The following is a 20,065-nucleotide window of genomic DNA, read 5'->3' on the forward strand; positions in this document are numbered from 1 at the left end:
AATTAACATAGGCCGACTACAGCTATACATTTCTTTGATTTGGTTTAAATTGTTTCTTGGCAATCTGTAGAACTGTTGAAACAGCATGGTCTTGTAGCCCTCCCTGTTCAAACAAGAAATAAGTACACTACCAAATACCAAGTGAATTCACATGCCCTTGCTGTTCCTTAGGTAGTGTCAAGTAGAGTCAAACAAGGGTGTTTATAGTTGTAAGCTATAACTTGGGCCCATAGCTTTTCCAGGTGAGGTTATGTTGTCAGGTCCCTAACTTTAGCACTAGGTATTTAGCCATTAAGGGTCATTTAATTGAACATTTGTTTTGGCTTAAAATAAAGTTTCCAGTCAAGTGACCAAGCTTGCTGAGCCATTGAGATAACAACCCACGTAGGGAGTCAATAGTTTCGACATATCCTGAGTATTTTATTTAATTTTTTCGAGGACAGCTGGCTAATAGTACAGTAGGACGCTTTGCTGTGGTTTTATTATAATTTTAAGCTCTTTATGTCTGCTGTAGTGCGAAGTACATTTCAAACTCTACATTCTATGATATCATGTGATATCTTGTTTGCTGGGCTCAAAGCTTAATGTTTCAAATGTCAAAAGTTAGCCTTTGGTGCCCTGGCCATCCTGGCCTCCACTGAACAAAGCTTTCTTTCTGCACCACAGGAAAAAGAGATGACATCATTTTGCCCATACAAAGGCTCGGACATCACACTCCTTCCCCTCTTTGGTTCCCTCCACAAGACTGGACTGGTGAAACTAGTGCTCCCTTCAGAGCACAGCCTTCAAACTTGTAATCAAAAACTACTATACTGAACAAAAATATAAAACGTAACATGTAAATTGTTGGTCCCATGTTTAATGAGCTGAAATAAAAGAGCCCAAAAATGTTCTATATGCACAAAAAGCTTATTTCTCTCAAATTTTGAGCACAAATTTGTTTACATCCCTGTTAGTGAGCATTTCTCCTTCGGCAACATAATCCATCCACCTGACAGGTGTGGCATATCAAGAAGCTGATTAAACAGCGTGATCATTACACAGGTGCACCTTGTGCTGGGGACAATAAAATGCCACTCTAACAACACAATGCCACAGTTGTCTCAAATTGAGGGAGCGTGCAATTGGCATGCTGACTGCAGGAATGTCCATCAGAGCTGTTGCCAGATAATTTAATGTTCATTTCTCTACCATAAGACTCCATCATCATTTCAGAGAATTCTAGTTGGCTGGGCCTAGCTCAGAAGTGAGTGGGCCTATACTAGAGGTCGACCGATTATGATTTTTCAACGCTGATACCGATACCGATTATTGGAGGACAAAAAAGCCGATACCGATTAATCGGCCGATTTATATATAATTTTTTTTTTAAAAGGTTTATATATATATATCATACACACACACACATTTTTGTAATAATGACAATTGCAACAATACTGAATGAACAATGAACACTTTTATTTTAACTTAATATAATACATAAATACACACACACACAGCTTTGAAGTGACAATGATACTGAAGAGTCTGCTTAGGAGACAAATACTCTCAACTGTTTGAATAAAAATAGAGTTTAAGTTACCTGTGATGAATGTTGAAAACAAAAACTGTCATTTCTATATGCAGGAAATCCTATTTTAATAATGGGCATGGTAAGAATTGACGACCAAAGTGCGAGTCATAATTCCCATGACACCTAGCAAAATCTGAAAAGTGGTTCCTTCATTTATTCCATAGGATATTTTTTAGATTCACTTAAAATAAGGTCTGTGTTTCGTGTAGGCTTACACCACCTTGCCAATTTTATAACTGTGTAGATATCCATAGGACAAGGTAACTCTGATTAATATTGGCTAAATATAAGCGAAGATCATTTTTTTTGTAGAGTGGATTTATGAAAATATGTTGACAAACGTTACCTTATCCTAGTGAGATTTACACGGGTATCAAAACATCGAGGCGGTTTAAGCCTGCACGAAACACAGACCTTATTTGAAGTAGATCAAGACATTCTCTATTGAAGACATGAACGGTAAAATAACGAAGGAACCCCTTTCAAGTTCAGCCGCAAGTTATTACAGGAATTATAACGCGTCGACTATTTCTCTCTAAACCATATACCTTTGACTAATCCGGAAACTATCACCTCGAAAACAAAACCTTTATTCCGTTCCGTATTTTATCTAACGGGTGGCATCCATGAGTCTAAATATTCCTCTTACATTGCACAACCTTCAATGTTGTCATAATTACGTAAAATTCTGGCAAATTAGTTCGCAAAGAGCCAGGCGGCCCAAACTGTTGCATATACCCTGATTCTGCGTGCAATGAACGCAAGAGAAATGACACAATTTCACCTGGTTAATATTGCCTGCTAACCTGGATTTCTTTTAGCTAAATATGCAGGTTTAAAAATATATACTTGTGTATTGATTTTAAGAAAGGCATTGATGTTTATGGTTAAGTACATATTGGAGCAATGACAGTCATTGATTGATTGTTTTTTTATAAGATAAGTTTAATGCTAGCTAGCAATTTACCTTAGCTTACTGCATTCGCGGCACAGGCAGGCTCCTCGTGGAGTGCAATGGAATCAGTGTTAGAGCATTGGACTAGTTAACTGTAAGGTTGCAAGATTGGATCCCCCGAGTTGACAAGGTTAAAAATCTGTCGTTCCTAGGCCGTCATTGAAAATAAGAATGTGTCTGACTTGCCTAGTTAAATAAAGATTATTTTTTTTAAATTAAAAAAAGCGGCAAATCGGCGCCCAAAAATACCGATTTCCGATTGTTATGAAAACTTGAAATCGGCCATTCCGATTAATCGGTCAACCTCTAGCCTATACCCTCCCAAGCCCACCCATGGCTGCGCCCCTGCCCAGTCATATGAAATCCATAGATTAGGCATTAATGAATTTATTTCAATTGACTAATTTCCTTATTTTGGACTAACTCAGTAAAATTGTTGAAATTGTTGCATTTATATTTTTATTTTGTATAGATAAAAACTTTATATTCCATCTTGTCCATCATTTATAGTAGAGGGTGAAGAACAGGGACTTTACAAATCAGTATCATCAACCCACTGTCTAAACATTCAAAGACTAGCCCTAACTAAAAACACACTTTAAAATGACTTTGTTTATAGAAATAGATCATTTATTTCTCTTCAATTCACAAGTCCCATCTGATTCATGTCTCTCCCCACCTATAATACAATCTACAAAACTAAAAATGTTATTTTGAAAGGAAAAGATTCAAGAGAGAAAGGTCTCACCGAACAAGGCACTCTTAATTAATCAGTCATTATGGCATCCCAAAACATATTCTAAACATCAATAATTTATACATCATCAGATAAAGTAGGACCACAGAAAGAAACAAATGTTGAACGCTACAGTACTACTCATATAGCTAACCTCACACCATGCAAATATGAATGACGCATAACTTACAGAAGCATATATGTGAAAGAGCAGGCCATACCAAAACCATATTAAAATATATAAAACACAATAGTCTTATATGATATGATAAATAACATTGTTAAAACAGGCATAGACTAAGAATACATTTGAGCAAAACGGTGAAAGTGTCAAAGGCAGTAGGTAGCTCTTAACAGCCTAAATGGGACAGCTTGCTTCAACTCAAGATGGCCCACATAGACCTAGATGGGGGGGTAGAGGGAACCTTTGTAATTTTCCATTGGAGCAGATTTTTTTGTTTAACTGGTTGGATTGATATTTTTACCATGTAGGCACCTGCAACTTCCCACAGGTGAGAAATTACACAGTAAACGAGAACTTGCCTCCAACCAAATTATTTAGAACATTGAATAAGTTATTGCAGGACATTTGACTTCGATGTGAAAAATCTAAATTTCAGTTGGTTTTTTTTGGGGGGGGGGGGGGGTCTGTGCAGTTGTAAAACCTACAAATACACATGTGAAGAACACATGTTTTGGTTTATTTCAACTTATTTGAAAATAAATAGTGAATCATGTAAGGGTGGCAATATATTTGACTGGAACTGTATAGCTCAGCAATAAAAATAAAAACAGGAATGGACCTCTGGTACTTTTACAACTGGATGAATTAAGGCAACAGAAGCAAAGTATTTTACAATATTAGACATTTGACTAAATTAGTGTTTTTGAGTTACTTCACAAATCTTGTAGCAGCATATTCAAAATATAAAACTTGTGATGTCTAGAAAATGAAGCCATCTACACTGTGATATTGCTGTTGGCTGTTGTAACAAGATTGCATAAAAACTACAATTAATTTCCATGTAGCATACTTTCACAAATGTGAGAATGATTCATATATGAAAACGTGTTCCTTGCGTCCTATGTTGTCCCTTGTTTCCCCATCTTACCTTCTACATTCATCAATTCATGTAGGAGTGATTTGAGAGCAATTCTTGGTTCCCATTTTTATTTGACAACCAGAGATTAAGAAATGACCAAATACAGGATTCTTTAGAATAAAAAAAAGACAACATGCTCTATTAGAATGCAAATACTTGTTGAAACAATCAAGTCACAACAAACCTCTAACGCAGAGCAAAATTTAATTGTGGTTTTATTCTCACCCCTAGAAACTACTCACCAGTTTTGACTGAAGGGCTTCCAGACTTTACGTTATTAGGACCTGGCAATATTAAGTGCCCTGCTTGGAATGGTTTACAGTGAAAACTTTTGCTTACCAGCTACTGCCACTGTTTGTTAGGGCAGGTACATAACATGTAGGCATGGACATACCAGAGCACCATTACTGTATTCAATGCAGTAAATCAAGACAGATGCTCTGAAGCCTCAGTGCAGTGGTTTGCCAATGTCCACTGTGACATTAATGTACAGAGGTGGCCTCTCAACTGAGAGAGTACTGTAGGAGCAGGTGTTAAGGCCATCCGTTCTCCAGACTTGAGGTGTCCGTCCTAACAAGAGCATCCTGTGAAGGAGGACAATTTCAGAATAAAAGGAATTAAATGACGAATAATAGCTTATGATTACAGCAAGCAATTTATAAATTGATGTGTCCACAGTGACTCACCGGTCTTTATTAATTTCGTTGCCGCTATCTCTTTTATGAAATACCATGGTATAGCGTGCTATAAGAGGGGGTGGCCGTATAATCTTCATTTTCTGGAGCTCCACCCTATCAGAGACAAATTAAATAAATCGATAACATCCCGCATTGACTAAGATGTAGGACACAAATGGAGTAAGGTCCAAAAATTGTACATTAAGCCAACATGGTTAGGACTGTTGCGGTGACCGTATTACCGCCACACCGGCAGTCATGAGTCATGACCGCAGTTAAATTCCACGTGACCTTTGTGTCATGCTGATCTCCTTTTATGCACTGCTAACTACTATCAGGTCGCTAATGACCTGGTACTCAGGGCTCTATTATCCCTCTAACCACTGACATCAATGGAAATAAGATTAGGGAGGTAAGGCAATAAATAGGCCATAGAGGCGAAATAATTACAATTTAGTATTAACACTGGAGTGATAGATGTGCAGATGATGATGTGCAAGTAGAGATTCTGGGGTGCAAAAGAGCAGGAATATAAATAGCAATATGGGGATGAGGTAGTTGGGTGTGCTATTTCAGCCCAGCCTCACATTCAATTCACGCATATATGTACAAAATGTATTTCAGCAGATTTCGTGCGTTTTTGTGCATTTTTGGGGTGGTTCAATTCGTTTGAAAATACACGAATTTCTGTGCTACTTAATTCGTGCGAAAATACACAAATTTCTGTGCTACTTAATTAGTGCGAAAAGACACGAATTTAACCAGTTGGCGACACACAAGCCGTTGCAACAACCATAGACGCGATCGCCTGTATTTAGTAATTTTACGTTATGAATATATAGATATTTTGTCTTTTTTTTTACCATATAACCATAAGAGGTTATATACAGTGGGGAGAACAAGTATTTGATACACTGCCGATTTTGCAGGTTTTCCTACTTACAAAGCATGTAGAGGTCTGTAATTTTTATCATAGGTACACTTCAACTGTGAGAGACGGAATCTAAAACAAAAATCCAGAAAATCACATTGTATGATTTTTAAATAATTAATTTGCATTTTATTGCATGACATAAGTATTTGATCACCTACCAACCAGTAAGAATTCCGGCTCTCACAGACCTGTTAGTTTTTCTTTAAGAAGCCCTCCTGTTCTCCACTCATTACCTGTATTAACTGCACCTGTTTGAACTCGTTACCTGTATAAAAGACACCTGTCCACACACTCAATCAAACAGATTCCAACCTCTCCACAATGGCCAAGACCAGAGAGCTGTGTAAGGACATCAGGGATAAAATTGTAGACCTGCACAAGGCTGGGATGGGCTACAGGACAATAGGCAAGCAGCTTGGTGAGAAGGAAACAACTGTTGGCGCAATTATTAGAAAATGGAAGAAGTTCAAGATGACGGTCAATCACCCTCGGTCTGGGGCTCCATGCAAGATTTCACCTCGTGGGGCATCAATGATCATGAGGAAGGTGAGGGATCAGCCCAGAACTACACGGCAGGACCTGGTCAATGACCTGAAGAGAGCTGGGACCACAGTCTCAAAGAAAACCATTAGTAACACACTACGCCGTCATGGATTAAAATCCTGCAGCGCACGCAAGGTCCCCCTGCTTAAGCCAGTGCATGTCCAGGCCTGTCTGAAGTTTGCCAATGACCATCTGGATGATCCAGAGGAGGAATGGGAGAAGGTCATGTGGTCTGATGAGACAAAAATAGAGCTTTTTGGTCTAACTCCACTCGCCGTGTTTGGAGGAAGAAGAAGTATGAGTACAACCCCAAGAACACCATCCCAACCGTGAAGCATGGAGGTGGAAACATCATTCTTTGGGGATGCTTTTCTGCAAAGGGGACAGGACGACTGCACCGTATTGAGGGGAGGATGGATGGGGCCATGTATCGCGAGATCTTGGCCAACAACCTCCTTCCCTCAGTAAGAGCATTGAAGATGGGTCGTGGCTGGGTCTTCCAGCATGACAACGACACAAAGCACACAGCCATGGCAACTAAGGAGTGGCTCCGTAAGAAGCATCTCAAGGTCCTGGAGTGGCCTAGCCAGTCTCCAGACCTGAACCCAATAGAAAATCTTTGGAGGGAGCTGAAACTCCGTATTGCCCAGCGACAGCCCCGAAACCTGAAGGATCTGGAGAAGATCTGTAGGGAGGAGTGGGCCAAAATCCCTGCTGCAGTGTGTGCAAACCTAGTCAAGAACTACAGGAAACGTATGATCTCTGTAATTGCAAACAAAGGTTTCTGTACCAAATATTAAGTTCTGCTTTTCTGATGTATCAAATACTTATGTCATGCAATAAAATGCAAATTAATTACTTAAAAATCATACAATGTGATTTTCTGGATTTTTGTTTTAGATTCCGTCTCTCATAGTTGAAGTGTACCTATGATAAAAATTACAGACCTCTACATGCTTTGTAAGTAGGAAAACCTGCAAAATCGGCAGTGTATCAAATACTTGTTCTCCCCACTGTATATATTGTCTTTATTTAATCCCTATTAAAACATTGTGGTTTTATGCCTATATGTACTGTTTTCGATTTTTCTGAACAGACTTCAGTATAGAATGAATCATGCAATGCATGATGGCTAATGGTATTTTATTCGGTTGTAGTTCCATGTATTTCTTAAAAAACAAACGTGTAAACCATTTTTATTGACCAGAATGTAACTGAAAATACAATGGCAGCCTTGCCATTGTCCATCAATAACAAAACATTTTTTTTTCGTATAACATTTGGGGAAACGTATGCAGTCATTGTAGTCTTACATTTTGTTGGCCAACCAAAATTACCAAAACGTTAACCCGTAATAAGGCTAGGGTGGCTGAGTGTAAATACATGGCTCTGAGTGTAAGCACCTTTTCACTAGAAACGTTCTTGTGTTCAAATTACCGTCAGTGCGAAATAGCTAGAAAGCTTTCGTATTTCCACTTGGCTGCACCTACGGTTACGATAACGATAAATCAAGTGCAATACCTGCGTCGACCTGTGTCGAGCAACAAAACACCGGAAAGCTTCTAGCCTACCGGAAAGTTACAAGAAGAACAAGAATAGTTACCTCATCCGGTCATGTGACACTCTGGATGCCCCCTAAAAGCAATTTCAACCGTTTTGAAAAATGACACCTGGTAACCCCAAAAAAATACCAGGTGCATGAGAAGTTTGGACTTAGAATATTTTTTTTAAAACCTCCATAAATCACCCAGGCCATTGACTCGAGAAGAAAAAACATAAAATATTTTCCAGAAGAAAAAACAGAATATTTTTTGAAAACCTCCATAAATCACTCAGGCCAGCACCCATTGATTTGGGGCGGTAGTATAGCGCTCCCAGAGCGGGTATGGAAGTCTGGATCCCCCCTAAAAGCATTTAAGGCTCTGTGTGTCTTTAAGCACCATACTTTTTCACTCCGTACTTGCTGTGTGTGTGTGTGTGTGTGTGAGAGAGAGCTTTTCTTTGACATCTGTTTAGCGAAATTACTGATTTACAGTTCATGAGGGTTGACCGATTCACACATTTAAAGTTTTGGAAAGATCTGACTTTTTTAAACCTTCGAAACAGCACCTATGACCCCATTTTAAGGCAATTCCGGTTGGCACAGGAAGCTATAAGTAAATACATATCCTGATCGGGGTATGCTTTTACAGAATCCTGAGTTTTAAGTCTATACGTTAAGAACTGACTGATTTACACAGGGTTGAATGCACTATATATCACAAACTGCTGGTTGGGTATGGCAAAACACTTTTAGGGTGATTCAAGCCATAGTGGCTTGATGGATTGTCATTGAAGACAGGTTCATAAGACATTCATAACCCACATAGGCTTCAGGTTGAATTTAGGGGTGCAGGCAATGTGTTCCTATGGGGTGAGATGTCATTGTAAACTGTTTGATGTAAACACCTTCTTTTAACTGTTAAGGGTTAATGCCACACGGTCAAGGTTAGGCTTGCACAGAGACCTTAGGAACGTTCCTGAGGTCAAATTGTGCTTCTAAACCTTAACAGTTCTCTCTCTGTCTCCCAAAAGCAAAAGACTTGAAATGTAGGTCAAGGGTCATCTTCTTGTCACTGTCGCTGCGCTCAGACCGAGCAAGCTACGGTCAAGCGGGGCATCTCGTTGAACTCGGCACGGCTATGGTGATGTCATTTTTAGTGGTGATTTCAGAATGCTATTTTGGTGGTTTTTCACTGTTGAAACATATTGCAAATGCACAAAAGTCAACTAGCAAGTCAGTGTCCATCAGCCAATTAGATATTTTCAGACACCAAACTGATACCATCTGACTCCAAACTCACTTTTTCCAACTCGTTTAGAAGCCAACTATCACATATTTCAGAGCAGGCCCAAAATTCACAGCGCCTTCCATTTAAACCATAATAAAACAAATAATACGTAGTTATGTTCTAGCTGCGGGTCCAGTTTTCACATTATGTTTAGCCCTATGTGAGGCGACCTCGAATCCCAAGTTTCGGCTCGATAGGTCATTCGGTGCCCGAGCAAAACCTTAATTGGTGCTGAAATTCCACTTTTTTCCATGCCTTGCTACGGGGTCCTTGAATGAGCTATCGGACAGAAATGTCGGGGTCCGTCTCTATGGGCCGAGCCAGTTTCAATGCACCTAGTCTTGCAACTCTGGGACTTTTCTAAATGTCACCATTTTGTAATGCTCAAAATGAATTGAAGTCAATGCAAATGCACCGAGGCTTTTTATCGGTCCGAGAACCTTCGAGAGCCACATAACTCACCGTGCTTAATCGACCTGAGCTCTAGAACAGGTTTGTAAAGTTTCAGAACTCTAGGTCTGACGGTTCTTTAAAAGTTCAAACAAAAGTAACTATTGCAGTCACTGTCTGCCTCTAAGCCCATCAGTGTGTCACTCCATCCTTTCTGTGTGGGTGTGTAAATTTTTCCTTGAAATCTGATGGGATGAATGACTGATTTACAGTTCATGAGGGTTGCCTATTCACATATATTAAGTTTTGGAAAGATTAGACTTTTTTAACCCTTCGAAACAGCCCTTTTGACACCAATTATGGCACTTCCGGTTGGCACAGGAAGCTGAAAGTAAACACATATCCTCATTGGAGTGGGCTTTTACAGAATCCTGAGTTTTAAGTCTATACGTTAAGAACTCACTGATTTACATAGGGTTGAATGCACTATTTCTCTCAAACTGCAGGTTGGGTATGGCAAACACTTTTAGGGTGATTTAACCACTTCCGGTTGCTCCAGGAAGCTTAGAATCGACACAGGTAGACCTCATAGTGGCCTGATGGATTGTCATCGAAGACAGGTTCATAAGGCATTATTAACCCACATAGGCTTCAGGTTGAATTTAGGGGAGCAGGCAATTAATTCCTATGGGGAGACATGTCATTGTAAACTGTTTGATGTAAACACCTTCTTTTAACTATTAAGGGTTAATGCCACACGGTCAATGTTAGGCTTGCACAGATCGGGAGGACCTTAGGAACGTTCCTGAGGTCAAATTGTGCTTCTAACCTTAATGGTTCTCTCTCTGTCTCCCAAAAGCAAAAAAATATGAAATTGAGGTCAAAGGGTCATTTGGGTCCTTCTTCTTGTCCCTGTCGCTGCACTCAGACCGAGCTAGCTACGGTCAAGCGGGGCATCTCGTTGAACTCGGCACGGCCTGGAGATAATGGCAATGCCATTGCAGGCTTTGTGTGTCTTTAAGCAGCGTACTTTTTCACTCCATCCTTTTATCCCCTTTTCTTTGTGGTATCCAATCGCTAGTAATTACTATCTTGTCTCATCGCTACAACTCCCGTATGGGCTCAGGAGAGACTAAGGTCGAAAGCCACGTGTCCTCCGAAGCACAACCCAACCAAGCCGCACTGCTTCTTAACACAGCGCGCCTCCAACCCGGAAGCCAGCCGCACCAATGTGTCGGAGGAAACACCGTGCACATGGCCCCCTTGGCTAGCGCGCACTGCCCCCGGCCCGCCACAGGAGTCGCTGGAGCGCGATGAGACAAGGATATCTCTACCGGCCAAACCCTCCCTAACCCGGACGACGCTAGGCCAACGGACCTCCCGGTCGCGGCCGGCTGCGGCAGAGCCTGGGCGCGAACCCAGAGACTCTGGTGGCGCAGCTAGCACTGCGATGCAGTGCCCTAGACCACTGCGCCACCCGGGAGGCAGATCTGACCTTTTTAACCTTTCGAAACTGACCCTATGGCACCATTTGAAGGTACTTCCGGTTGACATAGGAAGCTGAAAGTGAACACATATCCTCCTTGGGGTAGGCTCTTATATAATATTGAGTTTTAAGTCTTTATGTTAAGAACTGACTTATTTACAGAGGGTTAAATGAGTGTGTGTTATTTCATAAAATCACATAAAATCACAGAATTCTGGCAGAGCTTCGAGACCCACTTAAAAAATGTTCGTCTGAACACACTGCAACTGGATCTGTAACTTTTTTTTTTTTTAACTCCTTTTTGTGAACATGACCAATTTGTCAATGTACGATTTCTCTTAAATTACGATAGATAAATGGCTGGTTCTTTTTTTCCTGACACCGTATGCTTATGTACTTTGACGTGAAGCGGTCAAATTAGCACCCTACTTTGCGTTTTTGACCTTTAATCCCTGAAAAATGGCCATAACTCAAAAAGCGTTGAGGCCTCGACGCCATCTTGTTCCGGGCCAACTGTCCATTACGTCTTCGAAATATTTTCCGTTTAGGAGAAAAGGCCATATGCATTTGCAATGTGCTTGTGCATTTGCAATATTATTTATTTTCCCTCTGGTGGGAATTTCCGAGACTGCGGAAAAATGACCAAAATGTGTTATTTTTATAAAATGGAAACCGAACGTCCGAGAGATTTAGTTTGATGACTTCCTGAAAGATCTCTCCCCCGCGCACGGCCCGACGCCGTCCACGAATTTTAGAAACGTTGCAGGACGTCTAGTAAGGGACCTTACATTTGCAATGTGGCGTTTCTCACTAACCATATGGTGAGTGCTAAAATGTTCCCTTAAGGTATGGAAAGGCCTTGGAAAGGCCATAAGTGTAAGCCAACACAATTCATTATTTTACATTAACATGTAATACATGCATTATGAAGAAAATTGTGTAATTTAGGCTCCACGAAATATGAAATGGGTTATGAAGAAAATCGTGTATGGTTGCCTACATGACAAAAAGGCGTTCTGATTACAAGTGCACCAGTATCCAAAGTATTAAGCGAAATCAAGCACAGAAAACAGCATTGGCATTAATAAAACAATATTTCCCACGAATGAAGTCGCACTTAAATGTGCGTCTTTTCTCAAAAATTCTGTTCAGCAAGTCTAAAACAGTACATATAGGCATACAACGACACATTTTAAAACATGGTTAAACAAAGACAACATTTCTGTATATTCATGACGTTGAATTAGCCATTAAGAAGAACAGAAATGAAATACAAATTATCGCGTCTACATGGTTGTTGCAACGGCTTGTGTCGCCTACTGGTTAAATTCGTGTCTTTTCGCACGAATTAAGTAGCACAGAAATCCGTGTATTTTCAAACGAATTGAACCACCCCAAAAATGCACAAAAAATGCACAAAAACGCACGAAATCTGCTGAAATACATTTTGTACATATATGCGCGAATTGAATGTGAGACTGTGTTGGCTATTTACAGATGGGCTGTGTGCAGGTACAGTGATCGGTAAGCTGCTCTGACAGCTGATGCTTAAAGTTAGAGGGAAATATAAGTCTCCAGCTTCAGTGATTTTTGCAATTTGATCCAGTCATTGGCAGCAGAGAACTGGAAGGAAAGGCGGCCAAAGGAAGGATAGGCTTATGAGCCCAAGCCCAAAAAAGAAACTGAATTAAATGATTGCAACCTTATAGAATGCCATGCGTAATATGCGGTAGGCTGAAAAACATAAAACAAAAATTATTTAAGATGTCTTTTGTACAAACGGTCTAGCCTATACTCCAAAATTAAACAAAAATCGAGTAATCCCCTTTGAGTGTGGACTGTATTACTATGCATACTGGATGGACTGGTTACCTTACGCTACACTCCAAAATATCTATGAATGAGTCTGGGAGAGAACATATAGCAATGCTGTTGGTTCATTGATTGTGCAGGGCGGCTTACAGTTAGCCTACAATTAGTGAATTTGGATTTGATTTGGATTTTGAATAGCTTAACAGGGATTTTTTAAATATTCTCATAATTAAATTCAGTGGAACAATACCTTTAGCTGTGCAGAACATCTCACCGCAACGTGTTTCCAGCTCCTCCTCTCTCCTTTATTCCTTTCTCGAACGCGCAGACAGCCCAACAATAGTTTAGTAAAATATGTTGTTACGGGAAAAAAGTTACTATCGATGTTCCCGAACAGATTTCACTTGGTTTCACAAATTAAGCATTGGGTAGCTGCAGGAACAAGATTGGAGAGCCCATGGCATACAGAGTTTGGGCAGAATATATCCTGTCGCGCAGCGAGAGCATGCACCTCAAACAGTGGTTGACGCCTGGAGTGAAATAAGTGTCCTTATATTTGTTTCTCAGCTGTATAAAGTACATGCTCCGCTATAAAACCGAAGTAGCCTACAAAACCGACCGACAGAAAAGCGTTTGGCCTCCATTCGCTATTCGAGTACATACAGATGTATTTTTTCCCCTGCCCATTTGATAATGGTCCAATCTAAATCAAAACTAATTTGACATATTAGTAAAGACAAGATTAAATTGAGAATAGTCTGATGTGAAAATATGATCACTTGATGAGAGAACAGCTGTGCAGCCTGAGGCAAGGGACAGAGCAGAGCGCAAGCTTTATTTAGCTGCTTCCCAAATCATTAAAAAGCCTAAAGTCGCACCATGCAGTCCATATACGTTTTGATTTCTAAGACATTTTAAGGTTTGTATCATTCACAACTAAAGTTTTCCCCCCCCCAAAAAAAGCATATAGAATCTGTTTCAAATTATCACTTTTATGCTCAACATAGCCACTTCATAGGAGCACTTGCTACGGAATGCAAAAAATATCCTCCTTTTATTCAGCTAAGTTCAATTATATTCTTCTTACTATAAAATCATATAAAATAATGGCACAGGACTTAAGCATATCTTGTCAGTTAAATGAACAAGCCTACAGCATATGTCAGTGGGCCAACTCATATTCTGTTCTTCTGAAATACATTTTCTTCATATGATAAAGTTTCTTTAGACCCGACTAAAATAATGGATTTATTGTGATGGTATATATGAAATTGATTAATTAGACTTAAAAATTTTTTTATGTAGATGTTCCAAAGGTGCGCATCAGCGACTTGTATGAGTGGAGGCCTGCATATGCTAAATGTGTTCCAGCTAATTAACGGTCAATTACCATGAGACCGGCACTCTTTTGCATGACAATAATCGGTGAACAAAATTTCACGACCACCACAGCCCTAACCATGGTTAAAAGTAATAGGGGTCTCACCTGATGCGAAGGTCATCATCCTCCCCACCCCATCCCCAGTAAGTGTTTGAAAATCCGTTCACTTTGTGAAACTGGTCCTTCGTCATGGCCGTCACCCCTCCAAAGTACCCTTTGTATCGCAATCTACGAGAGCAAAAACAAAAAAAAGCAAGACATTACAGACCTGTTCCCAGGACTTTGATTGAACATTGGTAATAATTGAAATGTTAAAAAGTGAATTTGGTATGAATAGTCCATTTATAGTGATAGCTGCCACATCACTTCGGACATGCTGTTGAGAGAGCATATAGACATTTACCTGCTTTTGCATAAAGGTGGACATGAGTTGAGAGCTAAGATATTTACTTGTATCCTGTAGCGTTCCTGCCGACCACTAAGTGTTTGGGCTGTTGGTCACACTTGTATAGGTTGTAGTCGTTCTCTGGAACCAGATCCACGTCATGAAAAACAAAGCAATCCCAATCGTAGTCCTTGAGTGCCTCCAAGTACCCCACATTAAGTAGCTTGGCACGATTAAACGTCACCTCTCCAGCCTGTCACAACACACAAATCAACCACAAACATCAACCTTTTTCAAGTTCAAAGTCTGTAACCCTTATCGGCTCAAAAATCGATACAAATATAATTGAGGAAATGACATAATGTAGTGTAACTTCATGACAGTAATACCTGGTGGATGACGTAGATGCCGTAGTGCAGCTGCTGCCTCTGAAGAAAGGGGTGCAGGTGATGCAGGAGGTAGAGGAGGTGTTTCTCCCGGTTACGGTGAGGGATGAGGATGGCCACACTCTGCTGGGCGAGGCAGTCTGGAGGCTGGTATTGGCCCTCAGCCACTCCACTGTTCTCACTCTCCACCTCCTTCAGCGTTAGAGAGTCCTCGAATGTCAGCTTCAGGGCTCCACCTGTAGGCAGAAAATAATAGGCATGATGAAAACCTAGACAACTAAATTGTAAAGTCTTACGGAGAAACTCCATTGCAATATATTTACATGGCACTAATTTAAAATACAATATCATGAACTAAAAAACAGCATGGTCGGGACAGATAATTACAAACGTGTGTGTGCATTCTGTTTGGGCCACAGACATAAACACAAGCCGTCTTCAAATAGGAATTTATGTTGATGGAAACCCACTGTAACGCTGTGCCATCTGCCTCCCATATGGTGTAAGCCTTATTACAACAGTTGTCCACTTCCTGTCAACAAGGAGCCATTTTATGTAGGCTACATGCAAACTGTTACCACATAGGCTACAGTCTGAAAATAATCAAAATGAGCCTCAGCCTAGCAATGTTTGAGTAATAAATCAGGCGGTTACACAATCCCTACAGTTGCACATTAAAGTATTCACTTGATTACCAACGTTCTTCTCTCCACACTGCACATAATGTTCTTTTCAAGGAAGTACACAGTAACATGGCATTATCATCAGTAAGTAAGCTATAGCAAAGCCTGTATTAAGCTTACAATAACATCTGTGGATACTGTGTAGCCCTACTTACGAAGCAGTGGTGATTTCTCAGGACAGCTTTCTTTTGGTGGTGGGGTGTCAGGGAGAGGATTGGAGAAGACTTGCGTCACTGTTTTCCATGAGTATTGCATTCCCCCCCTCAGGACCTCAGCGTTATCCTCAAGTGTCTGTGCTGACCTATGTGTATCCTGAATTGCTTTCACTGTTTCGCCGGCAAAAGTGGCGATCCAAGCCAAAACAGAGACAGAGAGCAGCAACAGTATCATATACTTCCACCTCCGGAAGTACCTGGACACAGCAGGACAGACTCCCATGGCTGATTGGTTGTACAGGTATTAAATCCCCCAAAATGTGGGAGGCTTCAATCTTGGTTTATGACATCTGGTTCTCCTTTGCAGCAGCCACAGGAGAAATTACTTAGTAGAGAGCACCAGGCCCCCTGACATTCAACCTATGATGACAACATTCTGGATGAGTTTCATTATTTTTGTCAGTTAAAAAAAAATGTTTGTCATGTAAAAAAGCATTTGGGTACTTTATATTATTTAGTTGATTTTCCAGAAAATATAGTTGCATGTGAAGGAAGGTGTGCCGCTTAGAGGAATTGAGTTCCTCTGACTGCTGTACCTGTTATGTAAAAGAAAATATTTCAGTTCCATTGACACTTCCTACTTGAATTTATAGCATTTGACTAGTGCATTATGCAAAAAGTAGCCTCAGGTGCCCGGGCTTTGGTGAAAGCCTGTGAAAGAGGCTAGGCGACAACAGAATTCACAGTACTTTACATTGGCTGTGCACTGAGGCGTTTAATCTATACACACCCGGCTCTATGTACTCCCAGCTACACTCCACCCAAAAGAAACGGTAACTGAAGTGGAACGATTCTCTTTTCTACTTCCTCACACCTGTTTGCGCTTTGGTTTCATGTTGACACAATTACAATCCATTGTCTTTCAATGCACATTATTCAGGGATGTCCTGGATAGTAATCTTAGGCTTTAACTGTAGCCTGCTTTTGTGTGTGCTAAGCTTAGACACATCACATGTTGCCACGTTGTTCTTATTTCTCCTTCTCTATTCACATAACCAAAATGGGATACCTATCCTAATCAAAACGGTCATTAGCTAAAATGACTAAAGAACAGGCCCAGGACAAAATATTCAAATTTACTGTAAAAAGACAACTTGCTATAAAGTCCTTGCACTACTAGCTATTTACCTATCATGACATGAGCAGTGGAATTTAAACATGACATGTTGTGCAGAAAGCCAGTAGCCTTCTGCACAATTGTACAGTCAGGGAATTAATGTAAGTTGTTGTTTGAATGTTGCCTGTTACACATTCAACGTTCCTCAAACTGGCTGTAGTTAGCTAACTTAGCTCGATGCTGACATCTTTTTGGGTGGTCAAATGAATTGATTTATTAGGGTCACACATAAATATAACGTTAACCTGACTTGCAAACTGATTGTTCTCTGAACAGTGACACATTTTACTTTAGAACTTAAGAAATGGCTCGTGTAGTCCTGCAACCAAAAGCTAGTATTTAACAAGCTAAGTAACATTAGCTAGCAAGTAGCTCGTGAAGTCCAATGTAGATAACAGCTTTTTAGCTTGCTGAAACTAAACAACAGCTATTACTGCGACCACATTGGGTTAGCTATTTCGGTATGAATGAAGTCCCGGAGAATACGGGTTTAAATGTACACAGCAATTACCATATTTAACGAGAAATACATGTTCTTAGAGAATGATGAGCGGATGTCTTACTTGCCAGTTGCCTAGAGTTCTTCTGCTGTTGTTTTGGGCAGCTGGCTGGCCACTCCCCGTTGGTACTACTCCTGCAAACGCCGTTCTAGAAAGATATACGCGTTCAAGACTCACACATGAACGTCAAATAGAAAAATAAGGGGTAGGGTGACCACATGTCCCGGATTGTTTGGGACAGTTCCGAATTTTGGCCCATTGTCCCTCAACCAAACAATCATGTCCCGCATTTTATCAACAAATTCAAACACCACTCGTTTAGAAAAATAAGTTGTCCTGTATTTCAGTCAGACGTTCCAACCTGTGTATTATAATCACGTTGCGCGTATGAAAATATATCATAAGGATGTGGTACTGGTGATGTTAAACACGTATCCAATCGTTGTTGAGATCTGATATTTTGTGCAGCGCAAAACGAGACAGTAGGCCAATGTCATAGGACTATCGTCAACCAAATCACATTTCTCAAATCCCTTTGCACTAAATTCCAGCTAAATTTGGAGACAGTTAGGCCTAAATCGAACAACCTCCCTCATAGAATTCATTCAAAATAATAATAATAATAATAATAATAATGTTTGTGAGGTCTGGGATCCGCTCGCCTACCAAGAATTCACAAAATGGGACAAACACCAAATTGACTCTGCATGCAGAATACTGCAAAAATATCCTCTGTGTTCAACGTAAAACACAAAAATAATGCATGCAGAGCAGAATTAGGCAGTTACCCGCTAATTATCAAAATCCAGAAAAGAGACGTTATATTCTACAACCACCTAAAAGGAAGCGATTCCCAAACCTTCCATAACAAAGCCATCACATACAGAGAAATAAACCCCTAAGAAAGCTGGTCCTGGGGCTCTGTTCACAAACATAAACAGACCTCACAGATCCCCAGGACAGCAACAGAATTAGACCCAACCAAATCATGAGAAAACAAAATGATAATTACCTGACACATTGGAAATAATTTACACCGATGGCAGACTTGGCTCTCAAGAGAAGACTATGTGCACACTTCCCACAACAAGAGGTGGAAACTGAGCTGCAATTCCTAACCTCCTGCCAAATCTATGACCATATTAGAGACGCATATTTCCCTCAGATTACACAGACTCACAAAGAATTTGAAAACAAATCCAGTTTGATAAACTCCCATATCTATTGGGTGAAATACCACAGTGTGCAATCACCACAACAAGATTTGTGACCTGTTGCCACAAGAAAAAGGCAACCCGTGAAGAACAAACACCATTGTAAATACAGTTGAAGTCGGAAGTTTACATACACTTAGGTTGGAGTCATTCAAACTTGTAGTTCAACCACTCCACAAATTTCTTGTTAACAAACTATAGTTTTGGCAAGTCGGTAAGGACATCTACTTTGTGCATGACACAAGTAAGTTTTCCAACAATTTTTTACAGACATAATTCACTGTATCACAATTCTAGTGGGTCAGAAGTTTACATACACCACTAAGTTGACTGTGCGTTTAAACAGCTTGGAAAATTCCAGGAAATTATGTCATGGCTTTAGAAGCTTCTGATAGGCTAATTGACATCATTTGAGTCAATTGGAGATGTACCTGTGGATGTATGTCAAGGCCTACCTTAAAATTCAGTGCCTCTTTGATTGACATCATGGGAAAATCAAAAGAAATCAGCCAAGCACTCAGAAAAAACATTGTAGACCTCCACAAGTCTGGTTCATTCTTGGGAGCAATTTCCAAACGCCTGAAGGTACCACGTTCATCTGTACGAACAATAGTATACAAGTATGAACACCATGGGACCACGCAGCCGTCATACCACTTAGGAAGGAGATGCGTTCTGTCTCCTAGAGATGAATGTATTTTGGTGCGAAAAGTGCAAATCAATCCCAGAACAACAGCAAACGACCTTGTGAAGATGCTGGAGGAAGCAGGTACAAAAGTTTCTATATCCACAGTAAAACGAGTCCTATATTGACATAACCTGAAAGGCCGCTCAGCAAGGAAGAAGCCACTGCTCCAAAACCGCCATAAAAAAGCCAGACTACGGTTTGCAACTGCACATGGGGACAAAGATCGTACTTTTTGGAGAAATGTCCTCTGTTCTGATGAAACAAAAACAGAACTGTTTAGCCATAATGACCATCGCTATCTTTGGAGGAAAAAGGGGGAGGCTTGCAAGCCGAAGAACACCATCCCAACAGTGAAGCACGGGGGTGGCAGCATCATGTTGTGGGGGTGCTGTACTGCAGGAGGGACTGGTGCACTTTACAAAATAGATGGCATCATGAGGAAGCAAAATTATGTGG

The 20,065-nt window shown here is 40.4% G+C and overlaps 1 protein-coding gene across 3 annotated transcripts; it reads right to left on the reverse strand.

The window, feature by feature from the left end:
• Positions 1–3,902: 3,902 nt before the first annotated feature.
• Positions 3,903–19,234, reverse strand: LOC139536972 (beta-1,4-galactosyltransferase 4-like). Of its 3 annotated transcripts, XM_071337741.1 has the most exons (10): positions 19,056–19,234; positions 18,720–18,838; positions 17,771–17,855; positions 16,535–16,626; positions 16,031–16,450; positions 15,196–15,428; positions 14,872–15,059; positions 14,527–14,649; positions 5,054–5,158; positions 3,903–4,951 (listed from the first exon to the last, which is right to left on the reverse strand). In XM_071337741.1, exons 5-10 carry the CDS (start codon positions 16,311–16,313, stop codon positions 4,816–4,818), a joined length of 1,068 nt encoding a protein of 355 aa, XP_071193842.1. In that variant the 5' UTR covers positions 16,314–16,450; positions 16,535–16,626; positions 17,771–17,855; positions 18,720–18,838; positions 19,056–19,234; the 3' UTR covers positions 3,903–4,815. The 3 variants fall into 3 exon arrangements, with proteins under 3 accessions (XP_071193842.1, XP_071193843.1, XP_071193844.1); XM_071337742.1 differs by lacking the exon at positions 18,720–18,838; XM_071337743.1 differs by lacking the exon at positions 5,054–5,158.
• Between the last annotated feature and the right edge of the window lie 831 nt (positions 19,235–20,065).

Source organism: Salvelinus alpinus, chromosome 13, assembly GCF_045679555.1.
Source record: "Salvelinus alpinus chromosome 13, SLU_Salpinus.1, whole genome shotgun sequence".
Classification (NCBI taxonomy): Eukaryota; Metazoa; Chordata; class Actinopteri; order Salmoniformes; family Salmonidae; genus Salvelinus; species Salvelinus alpinus.

Excerpts from the sequence above, each read along its gene's own strand:
- LOC139536972 (XM_071337742.1), bottom strand. The coding sequence starts at position 16,313 with ATGGGAGTCTGTCCTGCTGTGTCCAGGTACTTCCGGAGGTGGAAGTAT. Across the intron at positions 15,060-15,195 it reads GCATCTACGTCATCCACCAG|GCTGGAGAGGTGACGTTTAA; the intron begins GTATTACTGTCA and ends GTGTTGTGACAG. Across the intron at positions 5,159-14,526 it reads GATGATGACCTTCGCATCAG|GGTGGAGCTCCAGAAAATGA; the intron begins GTGAGACCCCTA and ends TGTCTCTGATAG.